This window comes from Pezoporus flaviventris, unplaced genomic scaffold (genome assembly GCF_033815535.1).
Source record: "Pezoporus flaviventris isolate CSIRO_AGI_PZ_B2104156 unplaced genomic scaffold, CSIRO_AGI_Pfla_v1 ptg000001l, whole genome shotgun sequence".
Taxonomy (NCBI): Eukaryota; Metazoa; Chordata; class Aves; order Psittaciformes; family Psittacidae; genus Pezoporus; species Pezoporus flaviventris.
In genome coordinates, this window is record NW_026892549.1 from 6,494,863 (window position 1) to 6,522,371 (window position 27,509).

The 27,509-nt window shown below is 45.9% G+C and overlaps 2 protein-coding genes across 12 annotated transcripts in view; both read right to left on the reverse strand.

Annotated features, from left to right (window-relative positions):
* Positions 1 to 6,657, reverse strand: part of HEG1 (heart development protein with EGF like domains 1) — a 57,395-nt gene extending 50,738 nt beyond the window's left edge. For 6 of the 7 annotated variants that reach the window (XR_009746911.1, XM_061472888.1, XM_061473219.1 and 3 more), the window contains exon 1: positions 6,266 to 6,657. Coding sequence is in view for 6 of the 7 variants with exons in the window: in XM_061472888.1 (XP_061328872.1) it covers positions 6,266 to 6,434 (169 nt within the window). In the remaining variant the exon portion in view is untranslated. The remainder of the gene's footprint in view (positions 1 to 6,265) is intronic. The other variant, XM_061472974.1, reaches the window with a different exon arrangement.
* A 5,252-nt stretch (positions 6,658 to 11,909) lies between these two features.
* SLC12A8 (solute carrier family 12 member 8) overlaps positions 11,910 to 27,509 on the reverse strand; it is a 56,350-nt gene continuing 40,750 nt past the window's right edge. For all 5 annotated transcript variants that reach the window (XM_061474700.1, XM_061474612.1, XM_061474868.1 and 2 more), the window contains 5 exons: positions 25,140 to 25,815; positions 24,110 to 24,207; positions 21,381 to 21,498; positions 19,148 to 19,208; positions 11,910 to 17,006 (listed from right to left, as the gene is read on the reverse strand). In XM_061474700.1, the coding sequence (XP_061330684.1) occupies positions 16,841 to 17,006; positions 19,148 to 19,208; positions 21,381 to 21,498; positions 24,110 to 24,207; positions 25,140 to 25,815 (1,119 nt within the window). In that variant the 3' untranslated portion in view covers positions 11,910 to 16,840. The remainder of the gene's footprint in view (positions 17,007 to 19,147; positions 19,209 to 21,380; positions 21,499 to 24,109; positions 24,208 to 25,139; positions 25,816 to 27,509) is intronic.

A 27,509-nucleotide genomic window follows, 5' to 3' on the forward strand; every position in this document is an offset into this window, starting at 1 on the left:
ACTCACTCAGCGTTCATGGAGCCTAAAATAAACCATGGCACACTATAATGCCACCCACCATGGTGAGCAGAAGACAGCAAACCAAAGATACTGCTCACAGAATAACTTTACCATGTGTCCCTCTCTTGCATGTGTTTGCCCAAACACTGGCAACACTAAAAATGAGCCTCTTTATCCCCTGGTTTTACACAGCCAGACTTTTGACCACACCATCGCAGTGAGTGAAAACCTCACATCATTATACCTTCCTCCAGTTGATCCCTCTGCTCACCCTGGCTCTGCCTACCCCTTCTCCAAGCTCTTCAGCACTCATCCTGCACCCAGCTGAGATAAAACCCAAATTAATAGCAAAGAAATTATATGACCCAGGATCCTAAAGTCTATATAACATAAACCTCACAGTATTCAGATCCTACTGGAGGTCCTCATTTTAGGTAGGAACTGGTTCTCAATCCCTTTTTCCCCTGTTCTCTCCTGAGCACTTCAGTACACTGGGTCTGACAGCAGCGTTACTATAACACAGGCAACAGCTACGCTAACAGCTTGGAGGAGCTGAAGTTTACAGAGCTTCCTTTACTCAAGGGAATTGCATTTTTCTAAGATTATATTATTACTTGGGCTGGTTGCTCAGCAATGCAACATCATTTCCCTTTTGGGTGGGAAAGTTCTCTCCTTGTCCTCGGACACAAATGATTTCAGCCTGAAAGGATGAATGCAAACTCTGCATAGTCAAAGAGCCATGAAATAACCATGCCCTTGCTGAAGCAGCAGGATGTTATGGTATAACACCTGGGCATTAAAAATATATGGTGGTGGGTGTACATGCATCAACTGTATATATAGAATCATAGAATCAACTAAATTGGAAAAGACCTGTAAGGTCATCGAGCCCAACTGTTACCCCAGGACTGCAGAGCGCACCATTAAACCATATCACTGAGGGCAAACTGATACCCCTTAGGGCTGCCCCTCATGATTTCCAGTCACAGCCACTCCTCATCTGCCCCTTCATAGTGTCCCACACTGTATAGCTGCCGCCTTTACCCCTCATGGCCATCCCTCATAGCCCATGGCTGCCCCTGCTCTCACCTCACAATCTCCCCTTGCCCCTCATGGCCACTCCTCCTGTCCCCTCACGATCTCCCCTCACAGTTGCCCCACCACTGCCCCCATGATCTTCCCTCACGGCCAGCCCTGCTCTCCCCTCACAATCTCCCCTCACCCATCATAGCTGCCCCTCACGACCGCCCCACCTCTTCCTCATGATCTTCCTTCATGGCCGCCCCTACAGAAAAGGGTGACAGGGAAGGGTGGCCAGGTACGACAAAACCATTTTCCCTGGATAGGCTCTCACAGACTACATTCTTTCACAAAGCCTGTGCTTGTGGCCTTCTTGTATCTGCTCTGGGTGAATACCCCAGGAAATGAACCTCTAATATTTATGGGAACACCAGGTTATAATGCAAATGTTGCAAAACTGCTCAGAGAAATAAAAATTTGAATTTGTAATCGGTTCTGCTGCCACTGAAAATTGGATTCTGCCTTTTACGCTCAGCTGATCAGGAAAGAGAAAAAACATATTGTATGACCTACATCTTCAAGTGAATGTAAATAGCAGGGCCTGTGGTTGGGGTATTAAAACCTGGTGAGGAGCTTGCTCACAAGCTACAGACTATGAATCTTGTTGCAGACATTATCAGGGGAATATTGCAATCAAACAACCTTTAATTCACCTGGAGCACTTTCTGACCCTCTGGCTGGTCAAACTGCCCGGAAAGCTTCTTTGCACCATTGCAACAGCAGGAAGATGCCCCAGCAGGTGCCAGGATCTGGCCATGCCTCTTTCCAGAGAAGCTCCATGCATGTCTGAGTGGATCAGCCCAAGCATGAGCAGTGCTGTTCATCTGCGTAGAGACCCTGACCAATCCCAACCCTCCTCACTCCCAAACCTGAGGAACAATCTTGAAACTGATTCTCACTGAAAGCAAAGCCAGAACCCAGAGAGTTTACAGTGGCTGTCTATGATCCATCCAGCTCCAGATCATCCCCCAGGGTACTGAGGAGGTTTGCAGTCCTGCCCTGAGCCTCCCACACATGGCAGGGGCAGCTGGACTGGGTACAGCATGCTGTGCCTTGTGCTGCTAAAAGGCAGCAGGCTCAGCCATAGCTGAGCCCTACCACTCTGTACCTATCCATATTTTGGAAATGGCATGTAGCTACCAGCAATGGGGAACCCACAGGACCGGCCAACTAGTCCAAACAGCTTAGAAGCTCAACCACAGAGGGTTTCTCACTGCCAGCCCCAAAACTGGGATCTGTAAGAGCAGGTGAAGGAAGCAAGTTGTCCCAGAAAACCCATGTTCTTCTAAACTCTCAGTATCTGCAACTTTCAATACTGAACACATTCCCTAAGGAAGGCACCTCTGCACCAGCAAAGGCTGGTACTGGCTCCCACAGACACAGCAGCAACCACCCTTGTCCCCCTTCTCCTCCCAGCCACAAGAGAAAACTAAAGCAAATTAAATTATCCCTCTGAATAAATTATCCCTCTGCAGCCAGAGCAGAGTGCTCTGCGAATGCCTGTGGAGTGGGCACGGGCTGGCTCTCATGGTTTGCTATGGGGAAATTATATTTTGCAGAGAGCCTGATAACAGGCTTTAGGTACAGCAGCTAACCCCTTACCCACTGCGCCCCGGTCACAGCTTTGAGCTCACATTCACTGCATATAGAGGTGTAAATCAATACACATCACTATGTGCTCCCTGCCAGCCAGGTTACACAATTATCCCTTAGACCATATTCATTTACCACTTAAATATCACACAGAGTGCTTTTACAGACTGATGCAAATCCAGCTGGTCAGCACAAGACCCTTGCTGCCTTCAGGGACTTGGAATGGGGAACAGGCAGGAAATCTGATCTCATATCTCCCTCCTTTTCTGAAAGGCTTTTTTCCTCCCTTTTTTTTTTTTTTTTTCTTTTAATTACATATCCCAAAGGAGCAGAGCTAAATCTATAGAACTCCAGGGACTTCATGTTCACAGCACACCAACCAAATCCATTTACAGCTCACAGAGAGGAGCAACGAAGATGCCCAAGACAGGAAAACCCTGCAGCCTATCAGTCTTTTGATAGCAATGTGGAGGCACCGGAGGTAATCTTCCTTGTCCCTGTGCTGCAGGGGCAGGAAGCATCCTTCCTGCACCACCCACAGCCACCTGTAATCATATCAAAGCTAAACAGCAGCATCTTACACCTCTGCATTGGCATGACTGCACAGAGAGCTGGGCCTCTGCCCTGCAGGAGCCACAAATACGTACTGTGAAATTTGAGGCAGGTTTGCAAGCAACACCATACTTCTGTGCAAATAACCATCTTCAGCATCTTCTTCCCTTGCTCCTAAATTTGCTTCTTTCTCATACAGAAAGTTTCAAAAATAGAAAATTATAAAAATACATAAATAAACAGAGATGATTCTGCCCTTCCATGAGGGCTGAAAAGTTCCTTCTAGCAGCCAGCCTAAATCCCTGTTGCAAGCTAAGCTGATTTCTTCTCAGGTGATTTCACACCTTGTTCCCAGGGCTCCCACCAGGGAAGCGGAAAAGAAAGGCAGCTGGCACAGGAGAGAAAGGACAGAAGGACAGACACAGATGACAGAAAAGTAGATCAACTTCTCAGGGCAAGCTCATTGCCGGTGGCCCCATGCTGTGCTGGGCAGCATGGCAGGGCACCAGTGCTGGTCAGAAGTAAAGAGAAAAAAGACACTTTAGGAACACGGGGAGAACCCAGCCCAAGTGACTTTGTCAGGGGTTTGGTGCCACTTCCATATCGCCGTGGAGTCACTGGAATTATTCCCATGTTACAGATGGGAAATCTGAAGTAAGGAGACCTGCAGGAGGACAAAGCCAGTAACCAAACCCCCACCTGACCCAGGCTGGCAGCAGACAGTGCCCTTCAGCTAGCCCAGTGCCCATGTAAAATAGCTGCCAGGAGGGATTCCATGGAGAGGTTTGATGATGCTTTAACTTTACTGTCACCATTCTTGCTTTCTACTTCACCTTTTTTTTTTTTTCCCCTCTATTCCTCCCCCTGGGTTCAGCCTGTACTTTAAGGAACATGCGAGAGCCATCTGTCCTCCTTTCTTCACCAGACAAGCCCACAGTGGCTTTGGCAGGGAGGGGCAGCAGATGTAGTCTGAGGAGCAGGCAGGCCGGGAAGGCAGTGAGGCTCCTCAGGGCAGCCTGCCTTCCGCCCCTCTCCCTCACCCCATGCTTTGTGAGAGACTCAAAAGTCCCATTTCTATACCCCCTGCCTCACCATCTGCTCACTAAGCCTGCCTGAGAAAGGGCTTTTGTTGCCTAACCTCAGACTCATTTCAAACAGAGGTGTAATCTTCATTTCCACGTTCACAAGTAATGGGCTCACAAGAAATGCTTCCTCCCCCCACCTCTTCCTGCCCTGCTTCAAGCAAGTGCTTTCAAAGGTGAAAAGCATCTCAGAGGGGCAGGAGCGGTGATGAGACAAATGGATTTCTCGAGCGTCTGCAGCTCAACCTGAGACGGATTCAGGAGATCTCATCAGCCTGCTCCCCTAACACTAAACAATTCCCTTGACTGACAAGCATAGAGCTGTAGCTAACAGCCAGTGAATTGCAGCTGTCAGGATCCAGTGTAATTCATGATGCTGTTTGCTAGGGAGCGAGCTACTGCTGGGCTATTTATCACTCCATGATGCATCCCCCACTCCTTCTGGATAGGGCTGACATAATTCATGAGCACCTGTAGCTGCTGAGCACAGGCTGCGTCGAGCAAAGCCTCCTCCACTGAGCTGGTTGTCCAGGCACTGGCAGCCAGACAAATGGCTTTTCCAGCATGTGGACAGATAGTTCTAGCTTTTCAGACTTTTAACAAAGGAAATGCATTCCTCCGCTGACTCTCAGGAGTCATCAAGGTCACAGGAAAAGATGCCAGATTGAAAGCTGAGATGAAATTAAATAGGTTTTTTCTGTCCACTGAGGAATTTGCACAGCTCTCATCAAGTAATAGGCGAACACTTTGGTGGCAAGTTGCAGATTTTATCTTCACAAGGTTGATAGCAGGTAAAACAGCATTATTCTCTCCCTGTTTGGAGGGTAAACTGACACTTGGAGTGGCACAATGAAGTGCCTGAGCTGGGAACAGACCCAAAGCTCCTTCATTTTGGTGCAGTATCCTAGTCACCAGGTTGCTCTCACACAAACACTGTTCATTAGGAGCTTTCTAGTCCACTGCAGGGTACATTCCAGTTGACATTCTCAACTACACTTTTGGTCCAGTGTGGATACATCTTACAAAGGCACATCCTGGGTTTCCTGAAGAAAACTAAAATGTTATAAATGTAGTTTTGTCACGTTTCCTGAAACCATACAGCTCCATGAAAGTAAACTTAACCCGGAGTACCAAAGCATGATATTCTTTCCACATCAGAAATTAAAAGACAAAATTTGACGGTCAAGCCCAGGCAAGCAAACAAATCCTAAAACTTATTTAAAGTTATTTAAAGTAAAACTTATTTAAAAGTACACAGGACTAATTCGGTGTATTGGATTTCCTTATACCACCTTCAGACACCCAGTGCTTTCCAAACTCATTGAGAATTCACCATTCACCATGTGTCTTCTTTGGCGAGCAAGTGAACCAGTTTACTGGCTGACACTTGAAATGAGCCCTGCTTATTCTGGGAAAAAATATGGTTTATCCTGTCCTTAAACCAAATTCAGCATCATTCATAAAGCACCAAACTACTCATCACTCCTGATAACGACACTGTAAATGTGGCATGCAAGGAAAAACGTTACTTCACACATGACTAATCTGACAATCTGTAGGCGATGCAGAGAGAAAAGGTATTTATAGAGAGATGATGGTGTCTGTCCTCACACCTGCATGTGGGACAGCAACTAAGGTGAGATGAGGGCATGTCTGTAGATGAGCAGTAGACAGCTCAGGAAGATCACCTACAGAAGCCACCAGTTTCCCACCTGGAAAGCATTTTGGTGGGTGACTGCATGTTGGCTGTGCTCTGGTACCCACCAGCACCTTCCTCATGCTCCTGTATGAAGTTCCATTGCTGACCTTCGAGTTAAAGGTTTAAAGGCAAGGTTTAAAATGGAGAGGGATGCTCAGCAAGGCTTGGTCGTGAGGCAGTGGAGAGTGAGTGGGATACCGCGCACCCTCCACCGCCGGGACCAAATCTCATCCCATCCCCATCCCTATGAGCCACTCACCCGGGCTGCCGGCGTGTCCCGCGGCGGGAGGCGAGGAAGGGCGGCCGAAGCGGCTTCGGGACGGAGGAGGAGGAGATGGAAGACGCCGTAGGGAAGCGAGGGGAAGCGACCCGGTCGGCAGGACCGGCCCCAGCCCCAGCAGCAGCAGCAGGGTGCAGGCTGCCGGCATGGCGCTGGGGGTGGATGGAGGGGAAAGGGGGGTGGTTGTTCACATGCCCGGAGCGGGGCAATGAATAACCACGTAAATAGGGATTTTTAACTAATTCACCGTGCCGCCGCACCCCCCCCACCCCTCCGGGGCGGCACAGAGGGCAGCCGCCCCGGCCTTAAAAGTGTAGGGTGCCCATAGCGGAGGGGGTAAGGGGGGGACCCTGCCAGCAGTAGCGGCAGCCTGCAGCCAAGTGCCGGCGCCCGAAAGTAAAAGGGCAGGCGGCGGAGGCTCCTCCTCGAGCCTGACATCACCCAGCCGTGGCTCGGCTCGGCACTGCACGGCCCGGCTCCGTATGCCCCCACCCCGTCGGCCCCCCTTCCCGCCCCGCGCAGCCGTCGGGCGGGCCTCTCCCTCACCCGGCTGCGAGCAGCAGCAGCATCGTTACCATTAGTTAAATTATTTTCACTTTTACTTTATTTTTCCTGGTCTTCTCCCGCCACCCCGAGCCGCAAACCGCCGAGGAGCTGCCCTAGCGCACAGCGTTATCGCTACCGAGTTTAAATGCCCACAGCGCGGAAATCCTGCGCCCCGCGCAGCGGCCCAGCCGGACTGCGTTCCCCCGCTCCCGCACGGCCGCTCTCCGCGCATCGCTCCGCGGCAGCAGCTGCCGCACTAAGGCGTTTCTCTATCCAGGGAAGCGCTGCCCTGTTCTTTTTCCAGGCCCCAGGGGCGCTGGAGGTCAGGGGGTGCCCGCGGAAACAACCCAGCCCGGCTGCAAGAAGGGCGTCCCAAACACTGCCTGGCCGGGTCCTGCACCGGGCTTCGGGGAAATGGGCTCCGTTACGCTCCCGCAATCGTTTTTGAGCTACGGGGGAACGAAGCCAGCGATCGATCTATTGCGTCCTGTGTCACGTTTCTGTCTTCGATCAATGCAGTTTCTAAAGCAGATGAAAACCTGACGGTGTGCAGTGCTCCGCACAGAGAAGTTTCTTTCCAGGTGAGTGTGGTGAGCATTAGATAGCCCCAAACTGAATTGCCATCGATACCGAGTCCTTGCCAGCTTACTTAAAAATCTTTCATTGGTTACAAAACTAACCTGCTCTCTTTTAAACGCCAACTGCTGTGTTTGAAGCTGCAGCTTCTTGCCATGGTGAATTTCCCAGCCTGGGCTGCATGGGAGGCAAAGGATTTCCCTTCATTGTTCTGAAATTCCCTCTCATAATTTCATGCTCCTGATTCTGCAAGAGACCACACCACGGAGCAGCAGGTCGGGCCTCGCTGAGGCTGCTGGCATCACAATGTGCCAGGTTTAGGGTCCCGGCAGAGCAAACCCTCCTCAGGGAACAGAAACCCATCCTCTCCTGAGGCTCTCGTGGGCCCTTTGCTTTTCCCTTGAGCTATTTCAGAGTTAGGCTTCACTTCCACAAGCAAAAAAGAATCTGACCTTTCAGAGGGGTGTGACAAGTGATGCTACACTGCATCCAGATAACCGCAGCCAAGGACAAAAGATGGTCTGCAGACCCACTCCCCATTTTTCCCTTCAAACACAATGTCCATGGCCAATAAACCCACTCTCCTGGAAGCCTCTTTCCACCCAAAAGGTGGCACTGATGAGCCCACACCAGCATATTAATGACCTCTGCTTTACCCAGACACAAGACCTGGTATCCCCTGGACCTATGCTTTTCTCTCAACATGCAGGTGCTTTCTGCACCATCCCGCACAGCTTTGCCATGAAGCACACTTGGAAACCTTCACTCTGATGCTTTCATAAACATAGATGAAAGCCCTGGAAAAGGGCTTTCCTCCCTTCGAGGCATTCCTCTATCCACCCATTCTACTTCCTGTAACTTTTGGCATCTTCTTGCTTCAGATTTGCTTAAACTCAAGGAACAAGTCAAGCTAATGTCAGTTCGGGACATGAAACACCAACAGAGCCCAATGACACTTTAATTATATGAGTAAGCATCCCAGTCCTGACAAATGGTGTGACCCAAGTGGCCCAGAAGGCACAAGCAGTTACCACCATGCAGGGCATCTTTAGGCTCCTTCAGCCTATGTCAATGTACTCATCCATTCTGTATGGAATAGGTTGTGTAAAAAAAAGCTTCCTCATTGATAAAATGGTGAGACCAATACACAGCCAAGTAACATGCCACGGGACTGAGTTGAAGCTCAGGTGAAGAGCTGTGAAATATTTTGATACTTTAGGAGATGGCACAGGATGTGTAGAGCAGCAGCTTGGGGATGTCATTATATGTGAAATGCAGGACTTTATGTTACTGATTCCTAAGATAATAAGTTTTGCCAGTAAAAACTATGATTCTTCAGACAGTTTTGTTAGCCCTTAAACAAAAGTCTTGTCAGCAAGCAAACCCAACTCTTTCCTACACCCTTTACCTATGTGAGACAGGTGAGGCAGCAGGGGCAGAGAAACCCCAGCAGGGCTGCATGGGGCAAATCAAAACCAAACCCAGCCCTGACATGAAATGGATGCTCTTGTGTCCATTCACTCTCAAGCCTGAGAGTCTAACACCAAGACTAGAGGTCTCATCCCTCTCTTTTCCCCTTTTCCAAGAGATTCCCCCAACATCTAAGCCACATAGCAGCTCCCCACTCTTATTGCATCCTCCCAAGCTGTAAATCCAACCAGAAGGAAGCACAGTATCGAATGCTTTTCCAAAAAAAAGTGTCAACAAATTATTTCTACTGTTTTACTCAACAGGCACATCAAGAGCAATAACAGAAGCAGGCAAGTACAAAACAAACATTACTGAAAGAACAACGAGTGTCCATATTCATGGAATCATAAAATAGTTAGGGTTGGAAAGGACTTTAAGATCATCTAGTTCCAACCCCCCTGCCATGGGGAGGGACACCTCACACTAAACCATGTCATCCACGGCTTTGTCCAATCTGGCCTTGAACACCACCAGGGATGGAGCATTCACAGCTTCCCTGGGCAACACATTCCAGTGCCTCACCACCCTTACAATAAAGAACTTCTTCCTTACATCCAATCTAAACTACTGGAAGGCTGCTATGAGGTCTCCATGCAGCCCTTCTCTTCTCCAGGCTGAACAGCCCCAACTTCCTCAGCCTGTCTTCATACAGGAGGTGCTCCAGACACCTGATATCTTCGTGGCCCTCCTCTGGACTTGTTCCAACAGTTCCATGTCCTTTTTATGTTGAGGACACCAGAACTGCACACAATACTCCAGGTGAGGTCTCACGAGAGCAGAGTAGAGGGGCAGGATCACCTCCTTCGACCTGCTGGTCACACTCATTTTGATGCAGCCCAGGATACAGTTGGCCTTCTGGGCTGCAAGCGCACACTGCCAGCTCATCGACTAACACCCACAAGTCCTTCTCCACAGGGCTGCTCTGAATCTCTTCTTTGCCCAACCTGTAGCTGTGCCTGGGATTGGTCCAACCATATTAAATGGCTCCATCTCTCCGTGCCCCTATGGTGCATCTGTTGCATGACCCACCACACCATGCCACTGGCTATAAAAGCAGTGAAGACCCAGATTAACCCTCTCTGGGAGAAGAGGAACTAAGACCCTCTCCCAGATTGCCATTAAGCCTGCCAGAGCAGCCATAACACTGCATTTCTGAATCAAACAAGGCATTTGGTGACCACAACAGGGGTGACCATGAGGACCATATGCCCATACATACAGCCAGCACTGGGAAATAGTGATCAAAGGGCCCTGTGCTGCCCTTGAACCAGATGCATCCCACCAAAATACAGGTGAGAAGACACACTACCGAGCTGGCTGGTGGGGCTGGGGATTGCCCATTGCAGCCTCTGACGCACATGCCTTTGTCAGCCCCAGCAGAAGCCCCACAGTGTGAACCCATGCACTTATACCAGTATTTACCATCAGAAAAAAAATCTCTCACCTCTCCATCATGATTCCATTAGTGAGAAGCACATTATTCACAAACACTTTGAAAGGAAACACCAAGAATCAGCCAGTTTTGGACTTCCCAAATGCAATCCCTCCCTGACCAAGGTGCCTAATTTGCCAAGGTTTAGTGCCTGTAAATGTAAAGGTACTGTGTTTTTTTCCTGCCATGTTATTTTATTCCTACCTTCATCACTTCATAAGGAATATCCCTGCACTGAAGAAGTCAATTTACAACTGGTACATTTGAGCTCCAGCTCCAGCAGCCACATGAAAATACGGGGAAACCGTCAAAGGATGAAAGTGGCTATGCTGGAACACAAGCACTCAGTGAAGGCCACCGGCACTTGGCTTTTCCACATGTGGTGCTGGAATTGTTTATCCCTGTGGCATGATTGCACGCTTCACTGCCACATCCTACTAATACTGGTTACAGGGCAGGTCTGGGCCGAGGGCTGCTCCCCTCCCTCTCTGAGAGCACGAAACTAATGGGAAATTTAAATGCATGAAACCGTGCCTGAGGAGTTGGATGGGCCAGGCAAAGCCTGATATAAAATAATGGCACAGCATCCTCCTGATAAAGGCTGTGACCTCAAATGTCTCCCTGAATTATGTACAAAATGCATTCAACTCTTCCACCTGAAAGCAACCAGCACATTTGATACACAAAGGAGTTAAAAGCAAGCAAACAAACAAATCCCTCATCAGCATAGGAAGCCTCTAACATAACTATATAAAACAAGGTTGATACTGCACAGTGATTAATTGAAACCCAACCTTGTTTTGGGGGAGGAAAAACAGTGTTTTTTTTATTTCACCCCGATTTCCATTTTCCACATTGAGGGGCTAGAAATGTGACTAAGTTTGCCCAGCTCTGCATTGTTTTGGGCTGAAATCACCAAACCCACAAGAACCTGTACAGAAGAGGCATCTCTGCAGCACTTTGTCAGGATTACATTGACCGGTCCCTTCCCTCCGGTTCTATAGGAGGTTTTCGCTGCCCTGGCCAATGTCGCTAAACTCCTGCAGCTCCCTTGAAACTCAGCCCAGATCTGTCCAAAACTTGGATCCGGCTCATAAACTTCAGACAAGTTTTAAGCTGATGATGAATTAAGGTACAAAGTGAATATTTTCTACTCCTGGAATTTGTTATTAAAAGTCCTGAGTTTCCGAAGTGGACAGATAGTTCCCAAGTAATTAATTACCTTCCCCATCTCCTCTCAATGCTGTAAGCCATCCACTAATGGATCCTAATCATCCAAAAGACACTTAGTACCTGACAATTTTACTTGAATTTTTTTTGGGGGGTGTGTGTTTTTTTATTGATTTATCTTTACAAGAACTGCTTGCCTTGTTGGAAGCAGTTTGTTCCGGATACTTGACATTTGGAGATCAGGATGGATATAGGTCTTGTGATCTCTTCTCATCACTCACAGCAAAATGCACAACACATTAAAATTATGTCGTGTTTTGAATCCTGTCACTGGAAATAAATCCTGTATTTGGGGGGGGGGGGGAATAAAAATCAGCCATCTAAATCTAGCTGGGAAAAAAAGCTATTCTAAATTTGAGATTTATTATTTTTTTTTAGGACTCCTTTCAGCCAGTTCTGGTTTGGAGCAAGTCAAGGAAAACCAGGCCATTTTAGAGCTAAGCAAAATACTGCACAGCAGCCCCCTTAAAATCCAGAAAAAAAAAGCCCCTACCAAAGTTTACAAGCAACATTTGGATCAGATAATGTTACAGGTTCACTCCTTGACCGCTGTTTCTGTGAGTGCACCCATGCTTCCATTCACTCTCACATGAGGGGGGCAAATCCCAGGTGCTGAGGGGTTCGTGCATGAGAATTACATGAAAAAAAAACATGAAGAGAAGAAGGCAGAAAGGGAACGAGCCCGTCTTGTGCCATATGGGTTTTAAAGCTATTTATTTCTAGCCTGGAGTTTGCTGCTATTGCCTCTCATACAGACCTTTTAGGGCTGTTACTTCTGAGGTTTCACCTCAACTGGGGTTTAAATGATGCTACGCCAAATTTAGGTCTCAGCAACCCACTACTGCAGAATGTAAATAAGTCCATTATATACCACTTTTGTATGAACTTACCCAATTTATAGGTTGCCTACAAAATTTTCTCTCTTTTATCCCAGTAATTGCTTTTTCTGAAGTTCACCATGCAATGGCAATAATTCAAACAACCTCAATTTCCCACTAACCTAAATGTCAATCCTAGGCTGGCTCCTGTGATTCAGCAAATCTCTTCTAGCCTTTGCAGGTGTAAGTATGATGCTGTTTGAGGAACTCTGCTTGTCTGAACCAGAGGTGCATGGGTGAGAGCATACCAGCTCATGTGGCACAGAGAGCCCTGTGCCTGAATTCAGCCATGAGCAGAAGCATAATTTCATATTTTGTCAGCATTCTTTGCCACTTCAGCACTGTGGTCATGACTATCTGCTGTGAATAAATGATCATGGCAGGTGTGTGATTTTTTTGGCCAGTGTACACCACAAAGACCATCCAAGGAAACTCAAAGATTAAGAAAAAGCCAAGAGGGAAGAGAAAAACGATGGGTTTGAGCTAGGTTATAGAGCTTGGTTCTCCCATGTAGAGTCCTAATGGGACACACAGGCAGACCTAGGGGAATGATGAAAACTTATAGCAACTGAGGAGCTGTCTCACAGCCAATATCACAATAAAACTGCACTTTCCTCATGCTCATTCTTAGTTTTGGCTATTGTCCTGGGCTTAAACCACAACAACTGTTTGTGCTGCAAGTTTCTGAGGCAGAAGATTCTGATTTTGTACCTGTTTGTGCTGCGGGATCACAAACACAGCATGAGCTTTCAGGCAATACTGAAAGGCATATAATAAAATATTAATCCTTCCCTGCCTTCTGTGCTTGCGTGCTCTGCAAAGGAAGCCGTCAAAACTAGAGCCACTGATCTACAGTGTTGTTAACGCAGAAAAGGAACAAAACTGAGGTTTTACATCCACATCTCTCTCAAAAACTAATGTTTTCAGACCCTGAACCACTGCAAAACCTTTTCATTTCTCACATAATTAAAAAAAAAAAATCAAATTTCCAACTGAAAGGAAAATAATTACAGATGATAATGAAACTTACATGGCTTAGGAGATAAGGGGGCCTTTTCATAATGACATTAACCAAACTGAAACCTATACTTGACATACAATGCTCAAAGCTAGGTCCCAAACCTTCCTTCGGGGAACCTGAAGCTTCACAAAAGCCTCAGCATCTGCCAGCATCAGCCTGGCTCACAGAGGGGTGAAAGCATCATGTTACCACTCACAACAGCAATCCCCACCTATATTTCTTCCCTTCAATCACTAAGTGTGAAGCTGATAGATTCCTATCCCTAATTTCACTCATTTATTTAGAGTGCTAAAGAAACAACTGACATTTTTGACATGACACCCCAATCTTTGGCAATGCAACTGCCTTTTCTTGCTGGAAAGGCTTGATGTGCAAAGCCATGCATACCCCTATCAGCTTTAACTCATCAAGTCTCTAGTGTTACCCAGTCTGTGGGATTACTGGTGCTAAAACAAGGCTTCCCTCCCCTCTTGCCGTTAACTACACCAGAGCTAACACTTCAGGAAAGATCAGCATGTCCCTTTCCAAGCATTAAAGAGGAAAGCTGCTCTACTCATAACCTGTAACAGCAGAAGGAAACCAGCCCTATGCAATGCATTCCTCCCCGTCAGAATGGGAGGAAAGGGCCAGGTGCCCATACATACCAGGTGGTGAAGGGAGCTGGTTCCTGCTGTGTTGGTGATGCCAGTAGAGGAGGTGGCAGAGTTTCTCCAGCAGCAGCACACGAAGCACAAAGATCAGAACTCCCCAGAACTATGACCTCTGCAGAGCATCTCCTCTGCTGCCAGGTCCCCATAGCAGCTATTGCCAGGCCACACTGCCAGCCCTGTGACTGCCTTTTTCCAAAAATACGGAGGCATGGACCATCCTGCACCCCAGAACCCCCTGGACAGCCTCTCACTGGGCCCCTGAACAGCATGGTGCCTTCCTCCAGCAGCCAGCAGAGATTGCGCAGGTGAACAGTCACAACCAAAATTGTTCCAGAGGATGTTCAGATGCAAAAGGTTGCTGGAGCTAAGGAGTCAGGACCATGGTGGCAGGGGAAGGGGACAGCTGCTGCAGACTTAGTTGACGGAAAGCAAAGCTGTGGGGCACCTTCCCAATACTTCTAGACCAGGAGAGAAGCTGCTTGTATTTCTGGCGCATCACATCCCAGTTTTGGGAATGATCAGGGACCATGACATCAGAGAGACAAACACTCCCACACTCCCCACCACCAAAGTCATCTGGCTTCAACCAGCACAGCTCTTCCGGCAGCTACATGGCCAAGGGAATCTTCCCCATCCTCTTCTACATCTCTTGTTTGCTGCCTTACTTTAAGAAGGGAACTAAATTATTTAGGAGCTAACAAAGAAGTTAACCCAGGAATTTCTGCCCATTAATCACTCCATACCATGTTCTGGGGCTTTCTTTTGTCCAAGCTATACAGAAATGTGGGGCTGGGCAATCCCAGCCTTAGGAGGGAAGGCACCCCACAATATTTTAATGTGACAGGACTTTATGAAATACCAGATTTTACAGTAATGGCATTATGGTTGTGTATCACACTGTAACAGGGGATAACACAGCACAATGAAGCTTGCCAGCAGTGGATCAGCACCAAGGCATGTTTGAAGTTTGCACAACAGCAGTAGCTGCCAAGGTTGAGAATGCTACAAGCACAGGGAGGACGATGGAGCCACTGGTCTCAGGGAAGCCAGGGGAAGCTTTAGCATGAAGCCACATCCCCACAACAGATCCAGATTCTTTGGAAACCAAAGGCAAAAGGCAATAGAAATAAAGAACCCTGGAAGAAGTGTTTCCAACACAGAATGACTGACTTGAAATGGTTCAGCTGGACACGCAGCATAACTTCCTTCTTGCCTCTACCAAGATAATTAAGGTTAGAAACACCCAGTAAAAGACCTGCAACCTTAAAAAAATTAGTCCACTTTCTGCAGTACACCAGGATTGCTCTCTTCTTCATCCCAGCAGAAAGTCTCCTTTGCCTCCCTCTATAAGAAAACTGGAAGAGCCAAAGCTGCAACTGGTCAGACCACGGGATGGGAAGGAGAGGGCCCCCCCATGGATGGTAACACCAGGGCACCGAGTGCTGGCAAGTGGAATGGTGTTCAAAGGCATCAAGTGCAACCACAGCAAGCACAAACAGAAGTTCCTTCTGTCTCAAGCTTTTATTGCACAGAAGGAGAAATAAATAAGCTAATAATCAAAATAATCTAAAGGCTGAAACAATTAGAGATGAAATGAAGGGAAAGGCAGCGATTTCCCCCTCCTGGTAGCATCAGAACTGATCTGTGGTGCTGCGGCTTGCCTCAACCCAGACCCTTCTCTCTCACCTCTGTAAGTCTCTGCCAAGACTGCTGCCAGCAGGCAGGACAGCTCTCAACAGAGGGGGTTTTCCCTGGGAAGCAGAAGCGATAGTGATGGGGGTATTCTTTTTAGACCTTGCCCCACAGCAACTGCTCACACACTCTAAGGTCTGCACAGGAAATCCTGCAGCATCCCCATGTGAATCTCTGCAAATCCCAAACCACTTCAGCAGGAGGAATGGCTCCTTGCAGGGGCTCATTACGGGATAGGCTTTAAGCAAAGATGAGGCAAACATATTTTGTTAAGGCACTTCTGAGCCATCTATTCCTTCAGCCAGGAGGTACTCTATTTGGACCCAGCTATGTTGTCAGGTCCCAGGTATCACATCCGAAATGATGTGGGAAATCACTACGAACAGCTGCTAAGACATCATTTCACAGTTTTACAGTAGAGGTCATTAAACTGCATTGCTGCATTTAAATGTGCAATTCCAGTTGTGAATGTATTTCATAATCACTTGCCACTGATTCTGGCTTATTGTCTAATGCCTTAAAGTAGTTTCTAAGACCTTTGTTATTGAAATGCTGAGGTAGAAAATGACTGTATTAGAAGCAGGCAAATTCATGCCGAGAGGAGAAGTGAATTGACCTGGAAGGTTGCATCCATCCATGGCACACAGCTGGGTATGGGGCACTGGCTCCTGCTGGTGAGGTCACCACTCTCAGGCATAAAGCGTCCTTGGTCACCCAGAGGACATTTGAAATGGGGTGTTGCACGCTTTTATAGCGGCAATGATCTTTAGAGCTCAATAGCGCTTATAATTGAATTCTTTAACAGGATTATATTGTCCTCAGTAAGTCATCACTTCCCTGGACTGGCTCTTTCATTTGCATTTTTTTCCCCATTTTGGATAAGATTTGAAACTCAGCGAGGTTGTAGTACGCATAAACAAACAAGCCTTGAATATATCAATAACTATTCACATCCTTTTCATATATATTCGAGTATTTCACATGGCACTGTGGCAGCAATCAGCATTTCTAAATGCTTTTTGAAGTGACAGTGACAGCTTGATTTCTTCTCTGTGTCCTTTAATGGAAATGATTCTCAAACTCCTCTCTGCTGATAAGTGAGGACTGGTGATAGCGGTCCCGTGAGGCGAAGTCTGCATTCTCCTCGGTGAGCTGTGTGGTCGCCATGCCAACTGTTGCAAAGGACGGTGTCACCACGATCTGCTCCTTGGGAGATGGCCTTCTCCTGCAAACAGAGAAGCAGAAGCATCTACATCACCCCTTGTTTGACATCCATTAGCGGTCATGCTCTCCACTGTGCAAACAAGGCAGGGCACTTCGAGAAGAGGCTAAGTCCTTCCCAATGCCCTTGGAAGGCATAGAGCTACTCTGCAAACATTTTTCTTAGAAGGCACACAAAAAATATACTCCCTTCCCCCAGCAAACTCTGGAAAACATGTATTTTTCTTAACAAGTAAGTTTGCTTTTTGGATGCTGGCTAAGGCAAACACTTTCCACACTGTGCAGAAGAAGGAACATGAAATATTTCTCATCATAGAATCATAGGACCAATGAAAAAGACACTTCTTAGAGTTTCCTAAACTTTAATGTACAATTATTTTTGTAACTCTTTTAAATGAAAGAGGAGATCTTCCTGCAATTTCTTTGTCCCAGAGGCTGATTTTAAGAAAACCTTATTCCAAATCAAAACTGTAAGAGCTGGTAGCACCAATTCAGACCTCACTGAGCATCTAAGAGCCTTAGAGGTGTCAAGGATCCTTGGTTGCCTCCAACTCTCTTGCAATCTAATGGGATTCCTTTACCTCCAATTCATTAAAATACTTTGCCTGGATTTCAAGAAAAAAGATCAGAAGAAAAACCTGTAAATTACTTCAATGCACTTTCTTGCAGTGTAGCAAAGGTGGGTTTCAAAATGACCCACCTGACCCCCAAGCAGAGCCAGAATTGTCTTTGTACCAGCATGAGGAGGAGCATTAAGGTAAGGCAAACAAGCTGGCTGGATGACCCAGAGATTGCACATGAGGAGAGACTCAATAGGGTCTGTTTCTGCCTTGGGCACTCACCAGCTCTCAGCTCAGCCCTCCTTGCCAGGATCGTTCCTCATTGACTGCACTGAGCGAAGCTCTGACGACTGTGTCAGTCTGATAACCCGTAAGATAAATCCCCCTGCGACAACAGCACCTCTACCCACAAGAAGCAGCGCTGCCTCTCCAAAAGGAATAGTTTGTCTTTTCCAGAGACAGTTAATTGTCCACAAAGCCTCACATCTCAACCAGCCTTCTGTGAGGAACCTCTGACGATGGGCAGGAGACAGGGCTGAGGCATACCAACAATCAGGAGCTGCACCAAACTAAAATGACCTGCCATAGAGACCTAAGAGAGGTCCCATCAGCCCCAGCTTTTCTCTCAAACCACCTCTGTTTTCAAAGGCACATGGCCATGTTATAGGGACTGTGGGCAGAGGCAAAAGCTGGCAAGACAGGCATGTGCCAACGTGCATGTGCCAATGTACTTAAGTGCCTGGACTTTCATTTATTTTAAAGGAGCCATCAGATTTGCACATATAATGACTGGCAGCTCATCTTCTGTAGTCCTTACTACAGTGATGACACGCTGCAACAGAAAAACCCAACCCAATACACTGAGAACCTCAAACCCCATTGCATTGCAGAGGCAGAGATGGTCATGCCCTGCTATGGGAAACACAAACATAATGGAATTAATAATTAATAGCATCAAAACAGATTAAGAAATCTAGTTAGTATCCAACCAAACAAAACTCTTAAGGTTCAGGGAAGTAAAACCCCAAGACAAAGCTACTGCAGTCCCATGCAAACTCAATACTGAATGGCTCCTTCACTGAAGACTTTGTTTACTGATTTTGCCCCATAGCTATTGCAGCTTCCTCCCAAATTTCCTCTCTGAAACTTGAGCACAGCTGCCATGAGTGCATGTTTCACCACTACCACAGTAATTTACTTTCAATAAATGGTGGTGGAAGAGATGGAATCTCCCATTCCTCATTTCCTACCAGATTTTCCTGTTCAATCTGAGCCATAGAGGTTGAGCACAGACCTTTTGGGGTAAGATAAAACTTCAGGCACCAAGATACCTGACATCAGCTGACATGTCCACACACAAGACAAAGGAGATTGTGTCACTTACATGGCCAGCCATATGCAAGGCTTATGAAAGCAAGGAGTAATTTTTACCATTAAGTGAGAAGAACTTTGAGTATGCAAGGAGAACCAGACAGACTGGTTAAGGTAATAGGCAAATCAATTCTTCTACCCCTCTCTGTGCACATAAGTGGGCCACAGGAACAACAATCACCACCTTTCTCACTGCCAAGTGACTGGTACCAACCTGCACAAGGTGATCAAAACTGACTTAATCCAGCCAAAGAAGCTGAAATTCGCTGCTGCTCCTACAGAGAAAAGGCACAAGAAGTCAGTACACTGATAATTCTCTCATAATAGCATTACACCACCGAATTTTTTGCATAAAATCTCAAACCAACATGCTTGTTATAAGACTTCAGTACCCAAAGATTTCATGATGGTGAGAACACTCTTGCAGTCTTCCCACATACTGTGGCTTTTAAGCCATTGTCAAGAAATTAACTCAAATTTCACATGGGGAACAGCTATCCCTTCCCAGACCAAGGTTTGTTAAACTCCCATAAAGCCATGAACATAGCATAGACACCCACTGCAGTACCTTTTCTCTCCCCAGACTGCGAATATCATTCACACTGCAGGGATAGGTGGAAGAGAGGAACCACTCAGACCATCTCAGCAAGAGTGGCTGTGGTCTCACCATGCATTCCTTCTTGTCTGACCCCATGGAGAGCTGTCTTTGCTTATTATACCAACACTGATTTCTTCTGATCTCACTGTAGCTAGTTTCCTGCACTGGCTCACTGCAGGGGCAGGGAAGTGCCAGAGCTGGCAGCAAAAGCAGCAGAAGTTTGTGCTGAGGGACAAGGAGGAGACTAGAGACCCAGCAGCTCCTGCTGGCTTAGACTGCTGAGGAGAAAAAGAGAGGAGAAAAAGTATTTCTGCTCCAGAGGTCTTCATCTAGTCCTTAATCCAAAGCATCTCTCAAGCTAGTGTCTCCCACCCTTTATAGACAGAAAGGTCATTCAGTCCTTTGGAGAACATGCTCACAGACTGTTGGATGCCATGTGACCACGAAACAACGTTCACTCACAGCCAAATAAAAATCAGGCTGAACTTTGAGGGTTCATTTCTACTTTTTCTTTGCTGTGCATTGTTTGACTGTATGCATGGGAATGCATGTACAAAAGAAACCAAGAAAAAATATCTAATCATGTTGCTATTTCTCAGATCACCTTCCAAAATCCTCTACATACTGACTGAGAAATTCTTTTTAAGTCATTTTTGGTACCTATTTCAAAAGCATATAACAGAGATATAATACTATGAATACACAAAGGCAAAGTCCAAAGTCTGAAAACATAATTTGTGGGTTTTTTTAATATGTGGGCCTGCAAAACATTTTGTTAAAACTTAGATATACCTCAAAAGATACAAATTAGCAAGAACTATCCACAATCTCAGCTCTTTTCTACTATTCCACACAAATACATAGAAAAGAAGTCACATAAGAGTAGAAGGAGAATGGTTGAGTTGTGTTTTGATGGCTACTGAGTGACAACTAGTTTTTTGTTTCTCATCATCTGGGTTTTAAAATCTAGTGCCTACTTAACTGGTGCCTAATAATCCTTCACCTAAATAAACCTGGGCAGCTATTTCTGCATTGCCTAAAAGGCACATGAACTCAGGCTCTTTTGACTTTTCTCATCTTGGACAAAAACCTGCACATCCACATGTGCAGGTACTTACAGATGCATGCACCTACATATGTATGTGTGTACCTACACATGTATGTATGCATAAGTACATGAGTATGTGCACACTGTGCATATCACCTTCTCCCTTCAGAGACACAGACCAACACAAACCCCTCCTATGGCTGTGCAAAGAAGCTGTAGGCTCTCATGAGATTCTTTCTGAATGTGCTTCACTGTTTAATTTTGAACTTGTTTAAGCCGATCACATGAACAGACCTTTTTAACACCCTCTGCCTTAAAGTATTTTCCCAGATTACATTCCCTACGTAGTCAACCTGTTTAGTTCTGGAATCAAAAGGCTCTCTTGTTCTGCAGTTAGGAATGTTGAGATTTAATGAGATACTTGTCATAATTCCCATTTTTTCTCAGGTGGGTTTAGATTAAGTTTATTAAAACGTATTTACAGCAGATTTTTCTCATTGCTGTGACACATTCACAATCTGCCACCCTTGTTAAGTCTTAGTATCTTGTTTTGCCATTTCAAGTACATTATAATGAAGCAATAAGCACAATGTTCAAACTATCAAACCAATGTCAGTTACAGTTAGAATCCAATATAAAAATAGAGAGAAAATTTATTAAAACCAGCAATGAAACAAAACTTCATCATTCACTGTGTCACCTGCATATTAAACATCAGAGTCTCAATCCCTCATTAAGTTAAATTAAAGCTTAATGAATTTTTAAGCAGATTTAATACTACAGGAAAAAAATAATACTCACCAAGGGGGAGTCCTGGGCTCACTTGGCCAATGTAGAAATACACAATAACTGCTGCACCCAGGCTGACAAGGGTGTAGATCCACTGAATCACAAACATTATGATGAGACACACGATCACCTATTGGGAAGACATGCTTTGGGGTTACCCCAGAGTCTGTAAGCTCACATGGCAATGACAGCCTGACAGTTCTTTTCCTGCACAGCCCAGTGGCTCCACTGACTCCTGCTCTGGCCCTACAGGAGAGCTGGTAGCGCAGGTGCCTGCGGATGACTGTACACCTTCAGACACAGCCTGACACTGGGTCAGCAATTTCATAGAATCATTGAATAGTTAGGGCTGGAGAGGACCTTAAGATCATCTAGTTCCAAGCCCCCTGCCATGGGAGCATTTTTTTCCTCAACCTGGCAAGAAGAGCTTTCATCGTCACTCTAGCAGAAATTCTTTAAGAACTGAGGCAGTGCTGGATCTTTCAAGTTCTCATGAGACCACCAATAAATGCTGGGTTTGTTGTGGTTTGGTTTGGTTTTCCAGAAATGCTGAATCTTGGTTTTAAATGCATATAAAACCAGTGCTTCAATGGCATCTCTGCATCTCCATCTTTCTCAGGGTCTTCTTGGCAGTGTTGTGTAAGAGACGTACACAGTCAGGACCTAGGACGCTGCTACTTGGAATTATCCTTATGAGTGTTTCCTTTTAGGCATCTCCCTCATAATGTCCCAGGATGGGACGCAACAGAGACTCTCCTTGCACAACGATGCCAGCTGCAACTATGTGGGTAGTTGGACGTTCTTTGGTATTGGTGGCTGAGGCTGGTGATGCAGCAGGACCCCTGGGGAACCATGTCATCTCCTGCCTGCAAAACATTCCACAGTGTGTGGCTTTTGGCCACATGCAGAGCGTTTCTATCCAGTGTTCTCTGAAAAGACTTGGTATGGCATGGCTGAGGTTTCTTGGTAATGAGGTTCTTGTGTGATAAGAAGCCTCATATGGGCACACTGTTAAAAGGAGAAACAGCACAGGTTTACAGTGTCATCTTCAGCAGCATGGAGGTAGCTTTCACTGAGCTACCCTGAGTCCTAGAGGCAGCATGGGTCTCTGCTTGAAATACTCTAAGAGGAGTACCCAGAGACTTACCAACTCAGGTGCTAAGTTTGGCTTAAAGGGGCATAATAATGGGGGCAGGGGTAACATCTTCATTGGCAAGCTTAGGAAGAGGCATGCAAAGAAAGAGCTCAAAAAGCTCTGAGCCCTGCAGAGAAGGACTTGGGGGTGCTGGTCTATGAGAAACTGAACATGAGCCAGCAGCGTGCGCAGGTTAGATACAAGGAAGAAGTTCTTTACTGTGAGGGTGGTGAGGCACTGGAATGGGTTGCCCAAAGAAGGCGTAAATGCTCCATCCCTTGTGGTGTTCAAGGCCAGCTTGGACAGAGCCTTTGGTGACATGGTCCAGGGTGAGGTGTCCCTCCCTGCCCATGGCAGGGGGGTTGTAACTAAATGATCTTAAGGTCCCTTCCAACCTTGACTATTCTATGATTCTGTGATTCTAAATGAGTCCAGACTGACACAACTGGTGAAACTTTAAGAGAGAGAGCGGAGGGAAAAGGAGTCAGGATGAATAAATGTATCTGATTTTTGCTTCTTTGATTTCATTTTGCACCTTTGATCCTTCCTCAGCTCTGCTGCAGTTGAAAGGAAATCAAATCTGCTTTAATGAACATGTCAGTCATTTCCACAAGCAAGTTCCCCTGCGAAGGCAGAGAGCTGACCGCTCCTCAATGACATGTGCCTGGGAACCCCCTTAGTTACCAAGCCCAGAGACAGCATCCATGTGCGGCCTTCTAAAGATGTCATCACTAGAGAGAAGCCTCCACATCCATCCCACCCCAGTGCTGCAGTCCAGTGGGACCCCTCACCAGGAGCTAGCTGCTGGCAGCAGCAGCAAATTTGAAAAGTAAGTGTCAAACTCCATCTGAGGATTAAACTAAAGGGTCCAATGTGTCGTTTGAGTGGGTTTGTTATATTTTACACGCTGCCATGAAATCCCCATTCATGCAGTAAGACCATATGGTTCATTCATTATGCATATCTGACCCTTTTCCTGTCATCTGCTCAACAATCTATCTTTCCAAGGTAAATTTAAATGTCTTAAATTCTACAGCAGCTTGAGACAGAAGTTATTTAGAAGTTATTTATTCTTTAAAGCAACATGCTGGTGGAATGCTACACTTTCCTCCCTCAAAAGATGGAATTTCACAGCTGGGCTGCTGGTATCAAGAGGTCAGCACTAATGAAACCCCACCCTGAGCCTGCAGAAACTGGCTCATAAATGAAAGTAACATAGTACTGAAGCTGATGTCTCACTCCATCCCACAGCAAGAAAAAGCAGGTTTGCACACAGTGAAAAAAGGGACACTGTTTTTTTTCCCCAGCCAGCCACACACCTCTAAAGTCCTAAGATGCCAGTCTTGGAATGTGGATCTTTTGGGGTTGGGTGGGTTGGGTTTTTTTACTGCTGTTGCGGTGATTTTAATTAATACACCATCTCGCTTTCTCTGAATTTGAACTGCTAGATGCATGGTACCTTGAGTACTTAATTCAAGTGACCTGGGATATTAGAATCAAAAGCCATTTTAAAGTACGAGAGTGTATTACACTGCAGTAAGTGATGAATTTTCTTCTGTTTTCTACAATCACAAATCAGTGCTCAAAATAAAAGACAACTACTTACACCAGCAAAGGAAACCCAGTGATTGCAGAATCTGGAGTACAAGGATTCTGGTAACCGCTGAATTCCCAGCTCTGGATTTTGTTGCTTTATAGACAATTCTACAGGAAAAAAAAAACAAAAAACAAAAAACAAACAAACAAACAAAAAAAAAAAAACACAGGAGAAAGAAGATTTAAAAAAAAAAAAAAAAAGACATTAGAGTGGAGCTATAATGTGGTGTTTTTTCTCTGACTTTCATTACCAGATTCCAGATAAACAGAGGACAGCTGGATATGGCAGAGTTAGATTGAAACCTCTAAAATGAAATATGAAATGCTAGAAAATAAAAACCATAAAACAGGAAAGACAACTTGCCAGCTCTGGTACTGAGTCCATCTGAAGGCCAAACCTGCCTGTCTCTGCCTCGGTTTCCCTAATTTCATGGGGATTAAAAAAAAAGAAATAATACTTTTCTCCTCAGGGGGGTTTATGAACCTTAACTGACTAATGCTGATAAACCTCTACAGCACTGAGATGACAAACTCCAAGCAAATGCACAGTTATCAAATACCCACATCACCAACAAAAGAAATTCAGACTCTTAGCTGTGGATGTTGAATTACAGACTCCTCCTGCTGACTGGGGTCCACCGCACTTTAATAGCCTCAATTTTAGACTCACACAGCTCCCTCTTACCCCCCCACCAGGATGAAGTAAATCCCAAGATATACTCAAAACCTTTTAATGTGCAGTGTTAAGCATGCATGTGTATAATAATGAGCACAGAGTAAACAACCCTACAGTAAGTATAGTCCTGCCTGCTTTCCTGTGATTAATCTTCCATAGGAAATTGCGTTGGAACTTCTCCTGTGATGCACTGCGATGAACTCTTACCCTCACCTGGAATAAATGATATTACTGCTATGAATCACTGAATGACAGCCCTGCATAAAGCTAGTTTCACACCTGCCTTCAGGAAAGCATCAGGAGGACTAAGGTTATAAACCACTCTCCTGTGAACACAGAGATCTCTATCTGCTACAGCCCTTACCTGCTCCTCTCTGGCCAGAGAGCGCTGGCACTTCACTGAAGAGCTGCTCTCCCTGCTCCAGCAGCCTGGTTTTCCGCTGGGCATCCACAGGGGATGATGAGCATGGACCTGCATCACACCAACAGTCCTGCTTAGCCAGGTCCTCACAGGTGTCACTGTGGGGCTCTGTGGTCTCATCCCAGCCGTACCGAGCTGAGGGAATATCGTGATGGAGATCCAGCAGAAAGCTGTCTTGTAATGTCTGCTTGGCTGGCTTCTTTGTCTTCTTTTGTTTGACCTTCTGGGTTAAATTCTTGGCTTCTTCATTTTTGCAAGCACCTGGCTCACTACGAAATGGTTTAAAAAGCTGGTCCATGTCTTTTGAGAATTCCAGCAAGGTGCCATTTGATCTGCTTTGAATTATTCCATCTGCTGCACGGCTGGAGGGCTTGTTGAAAATTAAAGGCTGGGAAGAGTGAGCAGGTCTAGCATTTTCCATTTGAGTCTTGTCAGGTTTCTGTTGAATGTCGTAGCTCAAGGAGACTGAGAAATAGGAATAGTCTACAGCAATATATGTCAACATGAAGTTGATGGTGACTATGGGAGCAAGAACGTTCACTTGCCCAATGAAGACAAAAGCCATGGTGATGAGACTCGTCAAGCAAATTGCAGCCACTGGAGTCTTGTTGGGTCCTTTCTAGTTCATAAAGAAAACAAACTTACATTTAAAGCTAATAACCATAAGCCTCGCTTTGAGGATTCCCACTTGCTTAGCTGCCACGGGTGGTTACCTGGGTGGTCTGCAACACTCCCTTAGTCATGAAATTCACACATGCATGTGCAAGCAGAGGCTCACCAGCTTAGAGTGGAAGCCAAAACCTGCTGAGTTCCCACCTCACCTCCGAGCCTTAGTCAAGCTTTGTCTTTGAAAAATTCATCCACTCTCACTCCGTATCTCCATCGTAAAACAATGTCATTAAAGCAGCAATAAACCTTCAGAAAGATATGTGAGGCTTATGGGACATCTGGCAATAAAAATATTAATGAGGGTTAACTGCTTGTCTCTAATTTCTCTTCAAGACTCTATCACTGGCTACCTACAAGGCTCCCTTATGCTGCCTTTGGAAAGGCTTTGACTGCCAGACACAGTCAAAGAAGCTCTGCCTCTATGGAGCAGTGCCACCTTCACATCAGCAGCTTCTGGCCCTGCCCTGACATGAGGCTGAGCTAAATCCATGGTCTGCTGAGCCTCTGCACTTGGGGTTTTCTGAGTTGCATTCAGCCCAGTGGCAGGAGGAAAGCAGCAGAGAGGTTAGGCAGCTGAGGATGCTGGAAGGCAGGAGTCAGCCCCCAGTAATGCTGGGAATGCATCAGAAGGCAGGTAGCCAGGAGAAATACTGCCTGCTCTCCTCCTTGGGGTAGGGTGAAGGCAGGGAAAGCAGGAGAAAAAGAGAAACAAAGCAAAGGGCATCAGGGGTGAAAAGACTTGACCCTTCAGCTCATGAGCTTTAATCCCAAGTCTAACATGCCCTACCTTGGGCCAAGCACTCTCTTGACATTTCAGTACCCAAGAAGCTTGTGCATAAAGAAATCACTGAAAACATCTTACAAGGGACCTTACAAAACATCTTAGGTTTTCTCTTACTTCATGTGCTTCTTTAATAAACACAAAGCTCAAATGGAAATTACTCCTTTTTCTTCTGCTCTAAGTTAACCTCAGGTTTAACTGCGCAGAAAACACTCCTGTCCTTCCCATCAGCTGGTGTTACAGTGATCACAGTGCTTTCTTGAGCCACAGAAAAGAAGAACTGATGTGGAACAGATAGGTAAAGGCAAACTTAACTATCCATAAGCCAATCTAGACAACCTTCAAGGTGGCAGAGAGAAGGAAAGAGCAAGAGTGATCTGCCTTTGATTTCTCACCTCTTTTTGAGCCCTGCCCATCGTGGCCCTCTGCCTCGGCAAAGTTCAGAGCAGATAATATGACACAGACAGAAAGAGAGGGAATCAACTTTGCAGTCAGGTTTGGTACATCCCTGAGAATTTCATGAGGGTTGCCAAGTGGAGAACAGCCTGTTCTGGGATCACCTGACAACTGCCTGCAGGAGATGGAAGCTTTTGCTGTCGTTAACTGCTTCTCCTATAATTTTTACTATTTGTTATTATTATTGCTATTATTATGACTTTAATTTTAGAAAATTACTTTGAGAAACATAAAGAAAAGATAGAAAATTATTATAAAACACTTAACTATTTTAAACATTCAGAAATACCAATATAGTAAAATATTTCTGGTTTGCAAGCTGCTCTGAAGGAGTAAAACATTGTGAGGTTTCCCAGCCACTGAGAGACAGCAGTGAGGTACTGCAGGTTATTGAGAGTGATGGCATT